This window comes from Callionymus lyra, chromosome 3 (assembly GCF_982586985.1).
Source record: "Callionymus lyra chromosome 3, fCalLyr1.hap1.1, whole genome shotgun sequence".
Taxonomy (NCBI): domain Eukaryota; kingdom Metazoa; phylum Chordata; class Actinopteri; order Syngnathiformes; family Callionymidae; genus Callionymus; species Callionymus lyra.
In genome coordinates, this window is record NC_141820.1 from 26,966,482 (window position 1) to 26,987,717 (window position 21,236).

Consider the following 21,236-nt stretch of genomic DNA (forward strand, 5'->3'; position numbering starts at 1 on the left):
TTTGTCACCACGTGTCATCAATCCCTAAAGTCTCCACCTACAAGCGACTCGTTGTATAAACAAAGCAGGGCGTTATTACAGCTGGATGGAGGAGTGAAGCCATTACTACATCATAATGGACTCTGCTCTCGTAACCTCTCATTCGCAGAGATTTCAGACGGAGGAGAACTTTACAGGAGGAATACTTAACATTTGAAACATGTGAGTGAGTCAGGAGAGTTGGAGTTTGTTTTCTAGTTTAATTTATTCAATCATCTAACGTCAAAGTTTCTTTCCCTGTTAAGACATCTTCTATAAACACTGTGGGACTCTGATTTTACTTCTATAGGCTGACTCCTGAATTCATTTATAATAAAGATTAAGATCTTAATGCTAGAGTCTTAACAAAATGTCATTGTTGTTCATTTTAAATGCAGAGTAATGACAATAATGACTCTTAAACCTTTTTTTGTTTCTGTCAATTCATCCAAACACAGGTCTCAACTTTCCCACATTGAAAAACTACTCACCGTCATCTCTCAAAATATCTCCTAAACAAGTAGGCCAGGTTGCTGGGGGCGGGTCTAAAGATAGCAGAAGTCAAAATGGTGGATTGCAGCTCTTTATCGTATGTGGGAGTATCAGAGAAGCAAATCAAAGATCTGCATGACACCGTCCGAAACTCGGCTACGATCTGACTACACCCGGCTGCTTGCAGGGACACCCTGGATCACAGGGATCATCGGCAACTACCAAAGCTCTATGTGAGCGCAGTCCACTGGCAAGCAGCTCATTAAAACTGATAACAATTGATTGTTACCCAATAACATTTCCTAGTCTTTTCCTTGTCTATACAATAAGATACCTTTTTAGCATTTGAAATATCACAGATGTCATTAGTAGTCAAATTAAAATGACATCAGTTGGACAGCAGGTGGCAGTAGCGAGAGAAGGTTGTACAAGCTTTACTACATTGTGTAGCTACGACGCTGTATCATGATACAGTGTCTTCATTTTCAAAGGCCACTAGATGGCACTCTACGTATGACTTAGTAGATCAGAGGCAAACGAAGCATAGAGTGACATCTAGAAAGACAATGTATCATGATACGTCATCAGGTGTTTCATGAAGCCTCATCAACACATCACTAGTTAACTTGAATATCATCATTTTTCCATTATTGCAATTTCCTGAAAATGTCGTTGAAATATTATCAGTAGTTACCCAACAAACACAAAAACACAACTTTCATGGCTTTGTATGTATCTGGTGGGAGGAAATCGGAGGGTTTAGAGAAAGCCCATTGACAGAAACAGTGTTTGCTCGAGACAGTAAGTGAATGTCAGCAGATCAGGGCTAAACGTCGACGCGGGTGAAGAATAATCTACTATGTTTATCAGCGGCTTCAGTCCCACGGCGGCATGAGTGACCTCTCATGTGATCTCAGAGGAGAACATGTTCCAGCAAATGTTGTTTGTTCAGAGTTCAGGCTCTGGATCAGAGAATAAAAGCAACATTCAGCGATGATAGGAGAGGAAACCTTTTAGTGGCAAAATGTCTTTTGGCGACTCTTTCCCTGCGTTCCCAAGGTAACCGATCAAAGCATTGGATGAACAACACGGAGTTGTAATTCCATGTCGAACGTCAGTTCGTCCTGCAGATTCGTTTTGATCACTTTACATTAATTCGCTACAAATAGGCTTCGAAATATTCATTTAGGCGTTTGAGAGTCACATCAAGATACTGTGTTTGTGTGAGAGAGAAAAGAGTATGTGTGTGTGTACACGCATATCTGTGTGTGTGCATGTGTGTGTTATGTGTGTTTGTTTGTCCTATTTTGGAGAATGAGAGTGTTATTATTTGTGCTTGTTTTGTATAGTATGTTTGCATGTTTTTCTCTATGTGCATCTTTGTATATATGCGTTTGTGTCATATGTGTGTGTGTGTGTTGTATACTGTGTTTGTGTACATTTGTGTACATTTATATCTTTGTGTGTTGTGAACGTGTTGTAAAGTTTGTGTACATGTGTATATCTGTATCTTTGTTTGTTGCGTACGTGTTTTTTGCATGTGTGAGTGTGTGTGTTGTACAGTCATTTGTAAACCATTGTGTATGACGTTGTGTGTTCTATGTAAGTGTGTTTGTGCTTGTGTGTGTTGTACAGTATGTCACTGGGTGTTCTGTGTAAGTGTGTGTGTGTGCTTGTGTGTGTTGTACAGTACGTCATTGGGTTTGTGTATTTTTGTGTGTTGTGTATGTGTGTGTTCGTGTACATGTGTCTTATGTTGTTTGAAAGGCTTGTTTTTTTTATCTTTGTGTATTTGTTGAATGTGTTTTTTTTGTGTTGTATGTATATGTGTGGGCGTTTGAGAAAGAGAGTGTGTGTGATTTGTGTGTATGTCTTGATGTACTGCACTGTACTTTTTGTTTGTGTGTTCAAGTGAGAGAGAGTGTGTGTAAAAATTGTGTGTTGGTTGTTACCATGTGCTGACATGTTGTGTATTTTCATTCATTCATTCATTGACAACCACTTTATCCCGGTGTCGGGGTCGCGGGGAGACTGGAGCCTATCCCAGAGTCATAGGGCGAAAGGCAGGGGACACCCTGGACAGGACGCCAGTTTGTCGCAGGGCATGTTGTGTATTTCTTTGTTTCAAATAGTATAACTTCAATAAAGTTTTGTGTTTAATTGTCATGCTTGCATGTAAAGTGTATGAGGAAGACATGTTTAAATATGGATGTTCTGAATTCAGTTGTGTATCAGAGAAGTTGTGTTTACCTCTGAAAGACTGGAGAATCCCAGGTGATGGCAGCCGTTGCAGGGCGTCAGCGCTTCCCAGAATCCCGTGGGTCCACAGCTCCTCTGCACCTCGTCCTCCTCCACCGCTGCAGCCAGAGGTGGAGTCGGTCGCTGTGAAGCACAGACGACAACATTCCTATCAAGACCACATCCATGGAGCGACCAAACTTCTCACCAACTCGAAGCCACAATTACACTGAACGACATATTGACAACGGCTCTGACCCGGAGCTCGTTTGTTTTTATTAACCTTCACTGTGCTATATTGATGAAGAAACTTCCAGAATGTGACAAAGATTTGGAATGTGCTCATCTGAGGCGCCCTCGGGCTGAAGTCTTGCCAGCGAGAAGAGATGAAGGTCAAAAAACAACATTCTTGGGAAGCAAAAATGGAGATAGAAGTGTGAAAACAAGTTAGAGAAAAACACCAAGAAAAAATGAGAATGGGGGGGAAGATAAACATCCGAAAGGTCAGCAAATGGTCCAGGCTGTCGTCTCCAGCACACCAATATTGAGCAGCAGCAGCTTTGTGAACGAGAACAACTGCAGGGTGATCGATGTCACTGATAGAGTTGCTCCTATTAATTGCTCAGCCGAGGTTATCTCTTCAATGATCAATAAAAAAAAAATCAGCTGCTGAGGGGCGTGGGCCTGACGTCAAAATATAACTGTTATTAATTCAATTAAAAATTAACAGTTTTTTGTATTATGCTTAAGCTAAAAGTTTAATGGAAAAGAAGAATAACAAACACTTACTTTAAGAATTGTACTCTGTCTACCAGAATTTCCCTCCAAAGATGCCACGACAAGCTAGCAGCTTACATCTTAATATGGAATAGGCCCTAAAGTCACAACTCTCCTCTATATCAAAGGTCCTTTAAACCAAGTCAAGAAAATGTAAAACTGAAACTCTTTAGACGAAGATCTAGTTGCAGAGAACCCTGCTGATTCAGCAATATTATAAGATGTATTTTTATGCCCTAAACATCTGTTTTTTTGCAGGAAATGCTATTTTATTTTTGTCGTTTTTATTCATAGGTAGGTCCGTAAAAATATTGCTGACCTTAAACTAAAAAGGTCAGGGAACTCTGGACTACTTTTACCAATTTACCACCTCATTGATTCTCTGAAAACCATCTGAATATTGCCTTTCTAACTTTACTTTCCAAACCTTATTTCATCATCTTTGTCGTAATGGTCTAAATCAGACATGGGCTCAGTGCTGCCCAGGGGCCACATACGGCGCTTTAATAAAAACATTTTAGCCTATTTATCTTGATTTAATTGGTTTTGTTTCTGTTTTTTTTTTTGTTTTTTTTTACCATATCTAGGCTTTTCCCTGCTTTGTCTTTTTTGATAGCCCCTCAAAAGCCACTGTGTAAAATGTGGCCCCTGAGGAAAAAATAATTGCCTGGTCTAAAGTAAATTATCTGCCTTGTCTGAAATCTCAGCAAACAAGAGGTTACGAGAGAGGGGTCCATTATGACGGAATAATGGCTTCACTCCTGCAGCCATCTGTAATCACGCCCCGCTTTGGTTATAAGACAAGGCCCTTGGAGGTGGAGACTTTCAGGATTGGCGGGGCTTAAGCACATTTTCTAATGTAAATATTTAAATGAAAAGGGTTTTGTAAAAACAGACACATACTGATGAGTACAAGAGGTCTAAGATCAATTGAAGACACTTAAAACAACACTTGAATGCGAAATTGGATTGAAGCATACCACGTGAAGTGCATTTGTATAATAAGAGAGGGAGTGGCCTAAGGAGACCAACATCCTATATTAGGTGTGCACAATTATTAGGCAGCTTCTTTCCCTTAGGCAAGATGGACCAGAAGAAAGATCTCACAGACTCTGAAAAGTCCAAAATTGTAAAATGTATTGCAGAGGTATGCAGCACTTTCCAAGATATTGAGCCGTAACACAGAACCATCAGACGCTTTGTTGCAAATTCCCAACAAGGACGCAAGAAACGTGTTGATGCAAAAAGACTCAAAGTAACTGCAAAAGATGTGAGGAGAATCAAGCCAGAGGTTACTACGAACCTATTATCCTCCAGTGCTGTCATATTCCAGAACTGCAACCTACCTGGAGCGTCCAGAAGTACAAGGTGTTCATTACTCAGAGACATGGCAGAGGTTAGAAAGGCTCGATAACCAGACCCCCACTGAATAAGACACATGAGATGAAGATGAAACGTCAAGACTGGGCCAAGAAATATCTGAAGACAGATGTTCCCAAGGTTTCATGGACCGATGAGACGAGAGTCACTCTTGATGGACCAGATGGATGGACCAGTGGTTGGATCAGTAATTGGCAGAGAGGTCCACTCCGACTCAGGCGCAGGCGAGGTGGAGGTGGAGGACTGGTGTGGGCTTGTTTTATTAAAGATGAGCTGGTTGGACCCTTTAGGGTTGAAGATGGACTAAAACTCAACTTCCAAACATAGTGTCAGTTTCTAGAAGAAACTTTCTTCAAGCAGTGGTACAGGAGATAGCCTGCATCATTCAAGAAGACCATGAATTTGATGCAGGACAATGCTCCGCCTCATGCATCCAAATACTCCACTTCCTGGCTAGCCAGTAAAGGCCTGAAAGATAATAATGACATGGCCCCCTTCCACCTAAACCCGATGGAGAACCTGTGGGCCCTTATTAAACAAGACCTTTAGAGGGAAGGACAGCGATACACCTCTCTGATGGACGTGTTGAGTGTTGAGTGTTCTTGAAAAGAAGGGTGGCTATATTGGTCCCGTTGTTAAAATGTCAGTAATGTATTTTTACATTTTGAATCATCATCACTTAAACAGATGAAAATTAATAAGTGAGTTGAGATAAGTTTGATTTTTATTGAGCTGCGTAATAATTCTGCAAACTAACATTTATTCATATTAATATATATATATATATATATATATATATATATATATATATATATATATATATATATATATATATATACAGTATATATATAAAAGTATCATGATGTTCTGTTCTATGTTAAACTTTGTATCCTTTGTCTTTGTTATTTTTCTTTTATCTATGTTCTTTATCTTTAGACTAAGATTGTATCACTCCATTTTACTCTTTAAATATCTTAGTTTGAGATTTATTAACATTTTGGATTGATCAGCAGCGCTGTTGTTGTTGAATAATCAAATGAATCCCCAAAAATACAACTTGCCCAATAATTCTGCACGCAGTCTATATCTAAATCAATAAATAAAAAAGATATGATTTCTGAAAATCTCACCACCTTGAGAGAGTTTTTTTCCCCCTTAAGTCCAAGCTCTGCGTCATTTAACAATTGACCGTTACCATAGCGACGAGGCTGCGTCGTCACTGCTGGGTCAGACGATTATTAGTGACACTGATAAAAAAAACAAGTAAACATCCCCTCTGCAGTCATATAATAAACGAGCATCAGTTTATACTCGACGAGCAGGACACATCCTTCCTCCTGACATTGATTATTCATGAGCCACAGACACATAATGGCTGCAGCGACGTGTTGAACTGCAGGCTGGTAAAACACACACGGATAAAGTCTCTTATAGAATACAAATTGATACTTAAAAGAGCGGCAGAGACGGGTGGAGGGAATTAAGTTCAAAGAGAGGATGCAAGAGGATTCCTCGTGGGGGGAAGGAGATGATTGATCGGGGCATTGAACAACTGACTACATGGATTAGAGCGAGTGCGACAGAGAGAAATGGGGAAGGAAATAAAAGGAGACATTGTGGTTTAAAGGAGGGAAGGTAATGGCGCAATTTTCGAGGGCACAGGTGGGGTCTCGTCTGAGGGATGACCTCTGACCCCCCTGGTGGGGAACAGAATTGAGACACGTCATCGCTGCTATAAATAAACCCGGGATGGATTCATATTGATCAAAGCCTGATCGATTCAGGACATTCTAGGGAGTCACTGTGTTCGATGAATGTTCCCAAAACAATTGGTTTCTGACGCTGTATGAGATCAACAAGTCCACAGCGTTAGATGGTCATGACATGTCAGACACTGCCCTCTAGAGGCAGAATAGAACAGCTACACAATCCACAGAGATGAGCGTTTGTGGTCAATTTTATATGGAATAAGTTTAGGAAATTAGATAACGATTTTATTAATACAAAGTGTGAGGATGTTGTAGATTTTTACTTCAGCAAGCAGTGTTATTAACTATACTATACTAATGTATATATGCACATGTACATTTTTTAACTCTCTCCACTTTACCTACATTTGTTGGAGCAAAAATGCATCTTTTTTTTTTTCTGGATGTAAAATCTGGATAATAATGTAGAAGCAAGAATTACATTTGGTTAAAAATTTCTTTCACCTAACCAATGATGCATCTAAATTATTTTAATTAATTTTTTATTGTTGTTTAATTGTTGTTTTATTTGTATGATGTTAAGCAATACATGATCTTGTTAGGGGATGCTTAACTGGACATCATTGGCTCCCTATGAGGATCTTGTGCATTAAAAAAGTATTCTAAGGTACTTCTGGTTGCGTTTTCACCATTGAGAAGTTTGTGAGGTGCTGTGGCTTTAAGTCTCCTCTTTCATGGACACTTTGGAAACATGGTGTTTCCGAAGAGGGTAAAAGAAAGTTCCAGAATGTAGTCAAATGGTGTACTTTGGAGGCTACTAGACAGTCTTTATCGTGTGGTGCTGTGGCTTAGTTGCTTAAAGGGTGTGTCTAGTGAACAGGAGATCCTAGCAGTACTTCTTACTACATGTCATGGGCTCCTGTACTAAAGTTGAAACTAGCCTTCATTTCTTTGACAAAGGATCATCCAAGAAGCATTTAAAGTCTAATGTGATCAATAACTTTCATGTACCTTTTCATATACATGTATGAAGCTGAGGCTTAGTTGGTTAAAACTACAGTGTTTGTAGAATAAACACTCGAAAGTCATTTGGAAACAATGGTTCCATGGTGTAATGGTTAGCACTCTGGACTTTGAATCCAGTGATCCGAGTTCAAATCTCGGTGGAACCTGGTTTTTTTTGTTTGTTTTTTAAGGGCAACTAATGTGTTGATTTAAGCGTCTGCCCATCTAAACCATAGTTTTCCTGGTGAATACATATTTTTTACTATAACCAAACCCACTGCTGTGATTGGTCAAGCATTGAGGGTTTGTCACCCCGAGTCATCAATCCTGGGAAATCTCCACCTCCAAGAGACTTGTTGTATAAACAAAGCGGGCGTGATTACAGCTGGCTGAATGAGCAATGAAGCCATTATTAGTCATAATAGACTCCACTCTTGTAACCTCTCGTACACCGAGATTTCAGACGGGGGAGAACTTTATAAAGATAAGAAATTATCTTCACGTAAGCTGGAGAAGTTGATGAATATTGTTTCAATAAAACTCTTACTATATTGTCGAATTGTTCATATATTTAAACGCTTCCCCTTCATGACTGCTGGACTTCTTTTGAAGAATCACCTACTTGAAATAAAAATGGACAATCATGTCCTGTTGCCAGAAGTTTGTAAGTTCAGTAGTTTCTACTCAAATGCCCAAGAGAGTAAAACACTACATTACTGTTCCTTCTGAGAACCATGACTCTCGGGAAACAACTGACATTTCCCTGGAACATAAAGGACAAGTTGTTGAGCAAACATTTCACTGAATGTTATTATGGGAACTTTCTTCTTTTTTTTAAATGGTTTCCATGGCGCTGTGGCTTAGTTGGTTAAAGCGCCTGTCTAGTAAACAGGAGATCCTGGGGTCGAATCCCAGCAGTGCCTTTTTACAAGAGGTGGTGACTGGCCAAGCATTCAAAGCTCAGAGTGGGATTGAACCAAAGATTTCCCCTGGTGTGTATCTTTTCCATGCTGGCTGAGGAAGAGGCAGGAATCTGCTTTAAAGCATTAATTTAACATCATAGTACTTTGTGAAGACTAAGAAGGTAAAGGTCTAAATCTGTGAACAAGTTCATTTGAAGAATGAATAGGCCGAAATGCAGGTCAAGGAACCTTCTTCAAGGAGCCACAAGCGATAGAACTTCTTTTTTTCATGCTTTACATTGTAAGTGTCACTGGGTTAGAGTACTATACTGTGAGGATCTTGTAAAGGTAAAAAGTATTATGAAGAAAGAACAATAAAAAACGCAAAAAAAGGAAGTTATCGCTGGACTGAAATAACAGATTTCCCTACAAGTTGTTGAGCAAACATTTTACCAGCACACACCTTAAAAGTTCCTTATTTGAATAAGTTGCATGGCGCTGTGGCTTAGATGGTTAAAGCGCCTGTCTAGTAAACAGGAGATCCTGGGTTCGAATCCCAGCAGTGCCTTTTACTATATTCACTGAAAGCATCAATGTAGAAAATAGTAATGACGACTGCTGGTCTTTCAAGGAAAGTTTTTTTTTTTTTTTCATTTGTACATGTCCAGGGACTTAAACATCGTCCTCTCAATACCCAGCCATGTTATGCTGCTTAAACAGTCTTCGCTCATTGTAAAAAACCTGAACTACTTTAACCATGAGAAACCTCTCTCTACATCTGCAGTTCTATTGGGGAACAGTTGACACAGCTGAGAAATTGCACTGGCCAACTCCACTGCTGTGTCTCAAATCGCATACTAGCGTACTCAAAGTTAGTATTTTTAGTGCGTAAGTGCGTCTCAATTCTTAGTATGCGAAATTTAGTGCGTCATGCAGACTAAATCGGTGTACTAAAACGCCCACAAAACTGAGTATGGTTCGATAAACACTAACCACCCTAAAGGTCCGCCATCTTAATGACGTTTTAAACGGAAGTTACGTCATATATATATGCATATATATTCATATACTTACAGGTGCATTTTCAGCAGCAGTAGGAGGATAAACACGTCTTCGGTGCTGATACCAGCTTAAATATCTCGCGAATATTTTGATTCTCTTTTTTTTTTTTCCAAACTTGCAAAATGTGCTGCCAGCAGGTGTCAGCGATAGCGTTCAAACAGTTGGTTGAAATCATCGTTAAATAGAAGTAGAAGAAGAAGCTGTCACCTCAATTCCTGTTAGCGCCTAGCAGCAGTGTTTGATTTGAGACATACACTATCCTGATGCATACTAACTTCTAGTATACTAAGAGAAGTATGCGATTTGCGACACGGCACACGTCTTTAAGTAACAGGAAGAAATCACACATAGCTTTTCCCTGATGCCCTGAAAGTCCTGGTTCGAATAAGATATATCTCTGACATCTATGGACTCATGGCCATCTTAAATCGTCAGGGAAAAAAAGATATATTGATTTTTTTTTTATAGAAAAATAAAAATATTGGTTTAAAAAACAATATTGAAATAGAAAATAAAAATTGACAGGAAAGCCAAAAGAAAAAAAACATCAAATAAATAATGTATACTGAAGTTCATCAGACTCATTTAAATTTAAATTCTAATTTAAAGTGACACTTTTCTAAGCCCATAAATTTCAGACTTCTGTCTCCTTGAATCAATGAACTCCAGCAGCTACATTCTCCTAAAATGCCAGAAATAGATGCCAGATGTGTCGCTAGTCGTTTTTAACAAAGACAAAGTCGCATCAAAATAAACTTCGCTGGCTGTTTAAACTTTAATGATGGTTCACTCATATAGCTGTGAATCAAAAAGAGGTTCAGCCTCAGACAGATCATCCAATCATCATGCAGGAATCTTGCGTCCAGGCCAGCCGGGGCATGTTCACTACTCCATAGACATAAAGTTTCCAATGGCGTTAAAAAAAAACATAAAATTTGAACTGGATGAACATGTGGCTATATTTCAATGAACATCCAGAGGGTCTGGAAAGTCATTTAAAAATTGTCAGATTTTGCTGCAACACACACCGACCGAAACCAAGAACAGGACGTGCATGAAGACGCTGGTCACTCACCTTGCTGACTCGAGTCAGAGTGCCATTAGGTCGATCCGGGCGATCCTCGTCCGAGAGCCTTCCACTCCCAAAGCTGTCCATGGAGTGAGAGGAGATGGTGTGGCAGAGCTCCTCGAAGGAGTAGTCTCTGTCTCTGCACTTTTTGATCTCGTGGAGGAGTTTGGACAGCTCACTTGTCACTGCGTCATCTGGGGAACGACAGAAGACGGTGTGTCAGTGTCCCAGATGTAATGTGGCAACTCTCACCAGTAGAAACCCATCGTCTCATTCTTGACAGTGTGATGTCAACAATAGAAGCTGACGGATGATGTCATTAATAGTTTCCCGGTTTTTATGAGGAGGAAAACCAAAATATTTTATGATGAAAAGTCAACATTTATTTCTTGCTTAATGATTTAAAACAGCATTTGATCAATGGTTAAAATGTCTTAAATACATTTTAATATTTCATTGTGGTTCTTAGAAGATGACGTTTTTTCTACTTAATCGATCTCTTGCAATGTTGCATTTTTTAAGACAGGGGGCAGCGTTGGTCAAAGAAACTAACAGCGTCGATACTGTTCTTCTCCAGAAGAGGCGCTGCTCACCACCACTGTGACGCAATTGCAACAAATCATGAAAATTCTCAATGAAATGAACGTGTGTGACTTTGATTTTTCTCATCATACACGTTTGTAGTTTGTATCACAGTCGTCTGTCCATACATACGATGAGTGAGCGGTTCATCTCTGTGATCCAATGGTTGTGTTTCAGCGTGCGTCCATATGTCGGAGCGTATGTCGGAGCAGCTGTGTGTGTGAATGTGTCATCATTCAGTGTGTGTGTGTGTGTGTGTGTGTGTCTTTCACTGACTCTTGTGCCTGAGGGAGGGGGAGGCAGACGGCGAGGAGATGGAGGTTCTGGGTGCAGGTACCGGACACTTGCGGACCGGTTCCTCGATGATGCTCCGTCTCTCCAGCTCGTCCATCACGTACTCTGCACACACAAAGAGAACGTCAAGATGGTGGTTAGTCAGATAAGTGGTGGTTGGAAAGGAAACGATTGCACTTGCAGGAGAGCTACAAAGTAATTATACCTTTCTTCTACACAAAACAGCTTTATTTAGTGCTTTCAATTAAAGAAACAAAGAGGGAGTTATAAACCTGCTCAGTATGTTGTGTGTGTGAGGCTTTTTGTTTGCCAACACTCACACAACTTCGGCGCTACATAGGCAATAAAAAAAGGTTGACATCCAGTGAAATCTTTGCTGAACAACTTGCATTTTCCAGTGAAATAGTTATTTTACGATGGTCCAGGTGGTCAGAATGAACAGTAATAAAGTACTCCCTCATTGGAATTTCAGTAGAACCTACTGAACTTAATTTAACATCTGGCAAAAAAACAAAGATTGAAACACATTTAAAAGCCCGGTTGTAGTAACACTGGGTCATACTCCAAATGATAGAATATGACACCGAGTATACACAGGGATAGTATTACCTATTTTAGAATAATATCACTGTAAACAAGTTTTCACTTTAAGCTTTCTCGCCAAAGTTCCAGGTAACAGTTTCAATGCCTTAACTGATCAAAACAACTTTCTCTATAACCGTTATGTGAAAATGTCGATCCCATCAACTGCAATAATTGATACTAAACTATCTTGACAAAGGATCGTCCAAGAAACACCAAAGGTCTGAAACCATCAATGGTTCCATGGTGTAATGGTTAGCACTCTGGACTTTGAATCCAGTGATCCGAGTACAAATCTCGGTGGAACCTGTTCTTTACACATTAGAAAGTCAACTTTATGTTCATTCTTTCTACAAGCAGGAAACTTTCACAATCTTATTTGACTTGTACCATCTAGACATGCAAGTAGGATCACATATCAAATGTAATTTTTCCAAATCCCTATAAACTTCAGCTTCCAGGTTGTTGGGATTTTATAAGCAAGAATGGCGCTGTGGCTTAGATGGTTAAAGCGCCTGTCTAGTAAACAGGAGATCCTGGGTTCGAATCCCAGCAGTGCCTTTTTTCTGTAATTACTGAAAGTAATGGCTTTCTTGAGGCGCCTAGTAGCTGACAGAGTTAATAATAATGAGCAATTTAACAGTTAAATTGCACTGGCTCTGAAAAATAGGATTTGTTTAAGTAATTCATTGGATGCTCTTGTTTGTTGCCAACAGAGCTTTACTTAGAATCCATACAAGTAAATGGCGAAACCTTAAAACCTTTCTAAAAAACACTCAAATCTAATCACTTTCAAAATATACCAATTTCTAGCCAACCCAGATATACATTTAAAAAATAAAATACACAACATTTTTGGGCAACTTTGTCTTCAATCAAAAAGAAAGCAGACACAACAAAATTATGTCTTTGGAAATACTAAAAGCATAAAATTGAAAATATTGTGTTTTGGTCCCCCCAGTGTCAAGAGAGTGTTACTGCAATGTAGGGGCTCCTCTAAGGTGCCTTTGCAACACACTGCATGTGCATTTGTGAGCAAAATCACGTTTTATCGTCATCATAACTTCATCAAAAAGTCCTGCCCACTACATACATGTGAAAATACTAATGGGGAATCTTTCCTTTACCGCAGTTTGAAGGTCACTGACACTGGAAATGCAGCGTTTTAGTTCACACCATGAGTAGAGCAACTGAACGGCACCGCGACTGAACCTGTCCCTTCCAGGCATGTAATATAAATGAATTCTATGGCTAATCAAATCAAACATGAATCTATTCATGATGATGACCCTGTGGCGGTAAGAAGCCCCTCGGCGGGCACAGTTGGGTAAATGAACAGGTCTCTTTTCCCGGTTTGTGTGTGTGTGCATGCATGTGTGTGTGTCTTCTCCAACAGGAAATGGCATGCAGCTGATCTTTTCACTGACTCACAGCTGTGTCCCTCCTCTCACTGATTCTGGCTGCATTTGTCATTCAAAAGACCACAGTTGGGCAATTCATCCAAATTCTAATGTTATTATATTGTGTAAAATGAATCATGCATTTCTTTTTTTACACTTTATTCACTTCATCATGATGTGAACATTTAAGAACTTTCTACCAAACCCCTCCTTATCCGACACACAATTGATTATCTAAACTTCTGCAACCAACTTCCTTCAATCAAATCTGTACCTTAATCCATCCCTCTATCCACCCATCCATCTATCTTTCATAAATTATAAACATGCAACTATATACATTGTAAATACATCCATCAACTTATATTTCATAAGTCCATCCATCTATCAATTCATCCATCTATGTAAACATCCATCTATCAATCAATACATCCATCCATCCTTCCATCCACCCATCTACCAATGCTTCCATCTATCAATTCATCTATCGATCCATCTATCAATGCACCCATCCATCAATCAATGCCCCAATCCATCCATCCATCTATCAATGCACCCATCCATCCATTGACCCATCTATCAATGCACTCATCCATCAATCAATGCCCCAATCCATCCATCCATCTATCAATGCACCCATCCATCCATCGACCCATCTATCAATGCACTCATCCATCCATTTATCAATGCACCCATCCATCCATCCATCAATGCCCCAATCCATCCATCCATCTATCAATGCCCCAATCCATCCATCCATCTATCAATGCACCCATCCATCCATTGACCCATCTATCAATGCACCCATCCATCCATCCATCGACCCATCTATCAATGCACCCATCCATCCATTTATCAATGCACCCATCCATCCATCCCTCTATCCACCCATCCATCTATCTTTCATAAATTATAAACATGCAACTGTATACATTGTAAATACATCCATCAACTTATATTTCCATTTTTAAGTCCATCCATCTATCAATTCATCCATCTATGTAAACATCCATCTATCAATCAATACATCCATCCATCCTTCCATCCACCCATCTACCAATGCATCCATCTATCCATCCATTTATCAATGTACCCATCCATCCATCTATCCATCCATCAATGCACCCATCCATCCATCCATCCATCCATCTATCATTGCACCCATCCATCAATGCACCCATCCATTCATCCATCTATCTATCCATCTATCAATGCACCCATCCATCCATCCATCAATGCATCCATCCATCCATCTATGTATCTATCCATCCATTCATCCATATTTCTATTTTGTAGAAGCTACAGCTCTAACTATTTGTGATTTTTTTTTTCAAACTAAATTAGAAATATTTGACATTTAAGAGCCTTTGGTCACTTACAACAAGCAGTAATATGGGACTTTCTCGTGAGTGTGTTTGGAAGAGATTGCCTGTGAAACATAGGTAGGATTGTTTTCAGCAGGAACATTTGGCTCTTGAGCTGCTAAAGGCTCCACTGTGTTTCCAAGTTACCCACTAAATGTTACTTGCCAGGAGGGGGGAAGTAAATTTACCGGAGATGTGGATGCAGAACGAGGGAATTGGTAGAATAGATGTGTTTGTTCTTTGAGGAAAAACGTCTAGCAAATAGTTGTTGTTTGTCCACAGAGCAAGGCTTATTCCGACTAAGACCGTTTCGGACGTTAGCTATAATAATGACTCAATCTGAGGTAAACATGACATAACGTCTGCAGGATTTAGGTCGGAAAATAAACCCACCTCCTTAACTTTAATTCCCTACAAATTGTGGGCAATTTACTACTTTATATTCTGGTTAAAATGATGTTGGATCAAACTCCACTTCAGGACAGTGATGAATAATTTGGGACTGAGTTGTTTTCTTCACCACAGAGCAAAGACTGGAGTGGAAGAGTGAGGCAGTGGGAAATGTCAGTGACCTCACAGAGTGCTGAGTAGTTCCTACCTTGGATAAGAGTAGTGATCTGCTGGGATTTGGGAGCAGGATGTTCTCTCAGGATCTCTAGAGCCGTTCTTCCTTGGCAATCTTTCAGATTTGTGTCGATTCCTGAAACACACACAGTAACATTGACAAACAAAACCACAAGAGCAAAGGTTGTTTTTTTTTCTAAAATGACTCTTTGACTTTGTCTATACCTGCTGAATCTTTTAAAAAGACAAATTCAGCAACGCGGCAGACGAACGATCCCACAAAACTGCTGACAGGTCTTTAAAAATGACTGTGTCAGCTGAAGATGAATGAGTTTCATTTATCAGAAGATCATCAAAGAACTTTATTAATTCATGACTCATTATTGAAAGACACAACTATTTTATATCCTGAAGAGATCCTGAAATATTATTCCCAACTCTTGTGTTATCTCTGTGTCAATGTGACCCAAAGGCCCAAAAACAAATGTGTTTGTGGTATCCCTTGTGTTGTCTCTGGGTCAAGATGAACGACCTCCACCAGTGCATATGTATTTATGGAAGCCAGGGAGATAACACAAGGGTTAAAGATGACCTTGTTCTACCCAATATATATCGAGACATTCACTCAAGCAACATTTTTCTAAATTAAAATGATCTTTCAAATCAATTGTGTTTGCAATAACTATTTGACAGAAAATGCAAAAACTTAAAAGATCAATAGAGGGCAGCCGACTTAGCCAACTCATTATTCAGCCTGGATTCACAGTATATTGACAAAGGTAATAATAAATTATAAATTGAAGTCAGAGTAGTTAAAACAATATAATAACATTAAATCACAACTTTTAGTTTTTCTCTGGAGTCGAGTAAACCATGCACAACTACAGAAGCTCCTTATTAGTTTAGGAAAAGATACATCAAATTAATTGAGGTGATAAATTATCCAGGACGTGGAGGGATGGTGAAGCTAAAAAGCTTGTTAAAGGAACAACTTATGCACAAATAATACCCACCGCTATTGTGCCTTGTGAAGGAAATTTTCGGCATATAAGAGCCCTTAGCTTGATTAGTTAGCATTAGAATTAATCAACACAACATATTGTTATGTATTTATTCATGATACAAATTAAATATTGCAGAGCTAGGAGTATTTTCTTTAAGCAGTGACATAACAACATCTTGGACTCTACGGTTCACATCTTCTTAGGGACCGGAGCTCGCTGCTTTTTTCACTGTGTTTTTAGATTTACCAGATTCAAGCAGAAGTCGAACAACATCCATCTTGCCATAGAGGGTGGCTTCATGGAGCGCACTGCCATTCTCTGTCTGAGGAAGAAAACAAGAAAAAGAGTTATTAATCCACCACTTCAACAATTTCTCCTATGAGGATAACTAAAAATAAATGACAGATCTAGTATGTGGAGCAGAAAAGGTTGTACCAAAAGCTTCTTTACTTGTCTGTGCGAACAGTACAGTTCATAAATAGTGTATGATGCAACACACAGCAACTGAACAACGGCGGGTCAGAGGAGAGTCCAGTATCAGTGATGGGAGGAGACGAGTAGACGCCTCATGATCCGTGAGATTTTTTTAACACTTAAAACACAGCTTTTGACGAAAAAAGAGATTGAAAAAAATGACATTTCATTTATCCACTTTACAAAGCTGTTCCTATGCCAATGATAAAATAAAATAACCTTCTTTCTATCTAAAACCTACCAACTGACACTTGCTTCTTTCTTAAATGTAAATTGATTATTTTGTTCCTCACCCTTGGCCCTTGTATATCTTTCCTAAATCAGGTTAAGACAATTGGATTTACCCTTTATGTCGCAGAATTTATGTAGGTGGTCGACTAACCTTCTTTTAAAGATGAGTCTCAAAGTTGTTGAAAAAGATTGATATGATGGCAAAACATAAGAATAAAGAAAATAAAAAACAGGTTTGATTTGAATAAATATGATCTGATTATTATATAGTACATCATTTAAAATAAATATGAGCGTGAAATATATAGAAGTACAAAAGTAAGGTGATTGTCAACTGTGCACTAAATGTAAGAGACAATACATATTAACAAAAAGTAGCTATGGATTAAGAATAATATATTTTTCAACACAACAATCAATAGTTCCGGATTTAATCAAATATGATAGCAAAGAGAAGATAAAACACATGATCAAAAAATATATAAATGCCTAAAAAATAATCAAATGAATTGTAAATAAAAGGTTTAAATATCACACTGACATGGGCTGTACTTTACACAACTGCTAAGGAATTGTAATTACTTGTTTTGTATTTTTTTTGGTTCATAACTTGAGCAGGTATGATGGGAACAGTTGCTACATTCTGATAATTCTCAGACTTCCTCATAAAATGTATCGCATTATTGTAATCGTAGAGAAGCCAAAGACTTTATGACATTATTGCTTTCATGTGTTAGACACATACCTACAAACCTTTCTTGACTTCTTTCTGACACTGAATAATGAGAATATAACATCTAGAAGGTTATTTTAGTAGGTGCCGAGTCTGATTTATTCTATAAGAATCATAAACACCTTGTGAGCTTGAAATCCATGTGTTTTTGTCTTCTCGTCTAGACTATTGTAACAGTTTGTTTTCATGTCTTAACAAGAAGGATCTGTCTCGTCTGCAGTTAATACAAAACTCTGCAGCGAGAATTCTGACCCGCTCTAGTAGAAGAACTCACATTTCTCCGATCCTTAAAACTCTTCACTGGCTTCCAGTTTCTTTCAGGATCAACTTTAGAAATTCTGGTTCTTACTTTCAGATCTATTCATGGTCAGGCTCCTCCTTACATCACTGATCTGATCCAGCCTTACACCCCAGCTCGGGCTCTTAGGTCTGTGGATCAGAATCTACTGATGGTTCCACGCACACGGTTCAGGACCAGAGGACAGAAATCCTTCCAGGCTGTTGCTCCTAAGCTTTGGAACGATCTTCCTCTCCCTCTGTGTTTGATGATCTACTGACTCCTTCAAGAAACATCTGTAGACACTTTTATTCATGCAGACTTTTCCTTGATTTTCTGGAACTAATGTTATTCTCGGTGTTATCTTGAGTATTATTTTGATTGTTTAAGCCCTTTGTGACCCTGGTTTGGAAAAGCGCTCTATAAATATAAATGACTGACTAACTTGGTGATAATAATCAGTCTGACACTATACAGGCTAAATATGTCTCATCCTTCACACTTGGTTTCCTGACGACAGAGACGACACCTCGACTGAAGTGAACACAAGGAAGATAAATAAGTTGAACAGAAGCCTGGTTCAGCTGAAATTGCAAGGTTACAAGAACAATTTACTCGAGGATTATCATGTTTTGTTTTATGTTCCTGTCCCTCACTACACAAGTACAAGTCATTTACATACCTCACATGGGTGGAAGTTCACAAGATCCTGAAGACAGCCTCATGAAATAATTCCAAACAAATTACTGTCATTTGCAGCGTGATTGCAAGAAAGAATGGTTTAAGTTAGTGGATCGTTCAACCCAACGTTCCTTGTTCTCACACATCTCTGAAACTCTTCCTCTTCCAGTCGCCAGGAGGAAGAGGAAGTTGATACTCGATCTAGAGGGATTTCCAGGAATTGAACCACCGAGGTCTTTCCGTGTCTAATCGTTACATGCTGCCACTGAATACAAGCGTGTTTTGAGACCTGTCAGAGACGACACGACCTTCTGATTTCCCTCATGGACGGCAGAAATAGAAACATAGACGGATGAAACAGTTTTTACTACAGATGATTGATAACGTAGAATACACGTGTCAAACTGATGGCTATTTTAAGAGATTTTATGTGGTCAGACGGTTAGCTCAAAAATATTAAAGTAGTTTAATGTTTGTGTTGATATGGTGACCTCTAAAGATGCCAGTCTTTCAGATAAGGGACATATGTCAATAATCACAATACAATTGTTGAAGGGATTAATGTGTTCGGAGTAAATATAAAATGAGCCTCAACAAATCAAAAGACGATATTGTTTCCTACAATTATTAGCTTTAGTACATGCGACTTCCAACCATACTTTCAAATAAAAAAAATTAACCAAAACATTATGACCACCTTACTTATACTTAGTAGCTAACTGGACAGTATTTATAAATAGTTTAATTAATTCTTTATGCTAGAAAAGCATTCGCAAATCTCTCTGCCATGCTGCAGATTTACACCCTAATCACGGCTTTATTTGTGTCTAATAATTAATTGATCTATGCAGTGTTCCCTCTCTAATCGTGGCTCCTATTGTGCGGCTTCACCACCGAATTTATTTTGAGCATGAACGTCTTGAAAAATATTATAGATTTTCTGCTACATCACGTGATTCGGGCATAACATGGCAAGCTATCATATTACACACCACACAGAGCACGAGCATTTCATTATCATTGTTGCAGTTTCATTAACGTCTTCAACAGTAAGTACAACAATTTCATTCCGATATAAGTTCTATTTGTACTTACACAGGGTTTCAAATGTTCGTATTGACAAAATGGATATAGTGAAGCTACTTTGCAGATATTCAACTCCCGCAGTAGGCGACAGAAAGAACAGGAACTTGTTCTTTAGTGGACCGAAGAAAGTGGTGAATCTTCAAAATACTTATGGATCCAGATGGTAATTCGAAAAAAAAAAAAAAATGTGACTGTTTTCCTTCTTCCTTTATCAATACGTCTCCAAGTCATTTTCTGTTGTTTTATAAACCAAAATAAACTAAAATAGAATAAAGATTATTAAATAACTAACAACAGAGAATAGGTTTGTAAGAGACAATTCTAGGTGAGCTGTTTTATAGTTTCACTCTGACCTTGTGAGGGGTTGCATAAAAACACTCAAAGGGGTTCACTTGGACCAGATCTAATCCAGAAGATCAGACGTTCTACATTTCTAGTGCTGCTGTGTATATAGAAGAAAAGATCGCGGTGGGTCAGATGGTTCAATCTTCCCATGAAAACACAGAGTGGAATAATAGATAGATAACATACATAATGAAAACGCACACTTGAATTCCATGAAAGCTTTTAGGATCATATTCAAACGAGAGAAGAGCAAATCAAAGGCACGCTGTGTTCATCCTCACAGGACACGTGGAGCCGTGGGTCAGATCCCTGCAGAGAACCCCAGACCTCGTCTTCACATCACTTCACACACACTGAGACACGATCGGCCTGCAACGAGGACAGCAGCCAGAGACGGCTGGCACGCTGCCGCTGAGTCACCGCAGTGACTTTCCCTAACCGGCAGGCCGAGTTGTTATTGAGATTAAATCTTTGCTTTTAAGGTTATAATTCAATCAAAGCCCAATATGCTGAAGTGAGGAGCAAAGAGGGAAGCCAAAGACCAGGTAGCAACATGACTCAGCGTGTACACAGCTTGACTTTAATACCGAGTTCACTGGTCCGGTGCTCTTGGACGTTTGATTTAACGTGATAACTTGGATTCTCATCTTGTTTTGATGATATTTTTGGAATATTATATAACATTTTTTTCCCAGTTATGGGTGACGTGATGTAAAAAAGCCATCATCAAGAGCATACGTCCTTTTTTATTTCATTTATCCAAATCTAAATTGCGCTTAATTAATGATCGTTTTGTCTCATAAAAACAACTACCAGGTTGAAGATTACATTGTCATCACTACTAGTTGTCATCAAGGCATAACAAAGACAAATTAAGCAGCACAATATGACCTCGGTTGGGTCTCCGACTTTTCAAAAGAATGAATTTTCCAGACACCTCAGGAGGAAGAACCATCAGGAAAACCCT

The 21,236-nt window shown here is 38.9% G+C and overlaps 1 protein-coding gene and 5 non-coding genes across 8 annotated transcripts in view; 5 read left to right on the forward strand and 1 right to left on the reverse strand.

The window, feature by feature from the left end:
* Positions 1–21,236, reverse strand: part of anks1b (ankyrin repeat and sterile alpha motif domain containing 1B) — a 186,727-nt gene that overhangs the window by 105,739 nt on the left and 59,752 nt on the right. For all 3 annotated transcript variants that reach the window (XM_087787324.1, XM_087787323.1, XM_087787322.1), the window contains exons 6-10: positions 16,689–16,764; positions 15,473–15,574; positions 11,511–11,633; positions 10,659–10,846; positions 2,761–2,892 (exon numbers count right to left, since the gene is read on the reverse strand). In XM_087787324.1, coding sequence (XP_087643450.1) covers positions 2,761–2,892; positions 10,659–10,846; positions 11,511–11,633; positions 15,473–15,574; positions 16,689–16,764 — 621 coding nt within the window. The remainder of the gene's footprint in view (positions 1–2,760; positions 2,893–10,658; positions 10,847–11,510; positions 11,634–15,472; positions 15,575–16,688; positions 16,765–21,236) is intronic.
* On the forward strand, positions 7,715–7,786 carry trnaq-uug (transfer RNA glutamine (anticodon UUG)). The gene has a single exon. It is a non-coding gene; the product is annotated as a tRNA-Gln (tRNA).
* On the forward strand, positions 8,469–8,542 carry trnat-agu (transfer RNA threonine (anticodon AGU)). Its single transcript has one exon. It is a non-coding gene; the product is annotated as a tRNA-Thr (tRNA).
* trnat-agu (transfer RNA threonine (anticodon AGU)) lies at positions 9,016–9,089 on the forward strand. The gene has a single exon. It is a non-coding gene; the product is annotated as a tRNA-Thr (tRNA).
* trnaq-uug (transfer RNA glutamine (anticodon UUG)) lies at positions 12,348–12,419 on the forward strand. Its single transcript has one exon. It is a non-coding gene; the product is annotated as a tRNA-Gln (tRNA).
* Positions 12,598–12,671, forward strand: trnat-agu (transfer RNA threonine (anticodon AGU)). Its single transcript has one exon. It is a non-coding gene; the product is annotated as a tRNA-Thr (tRNA).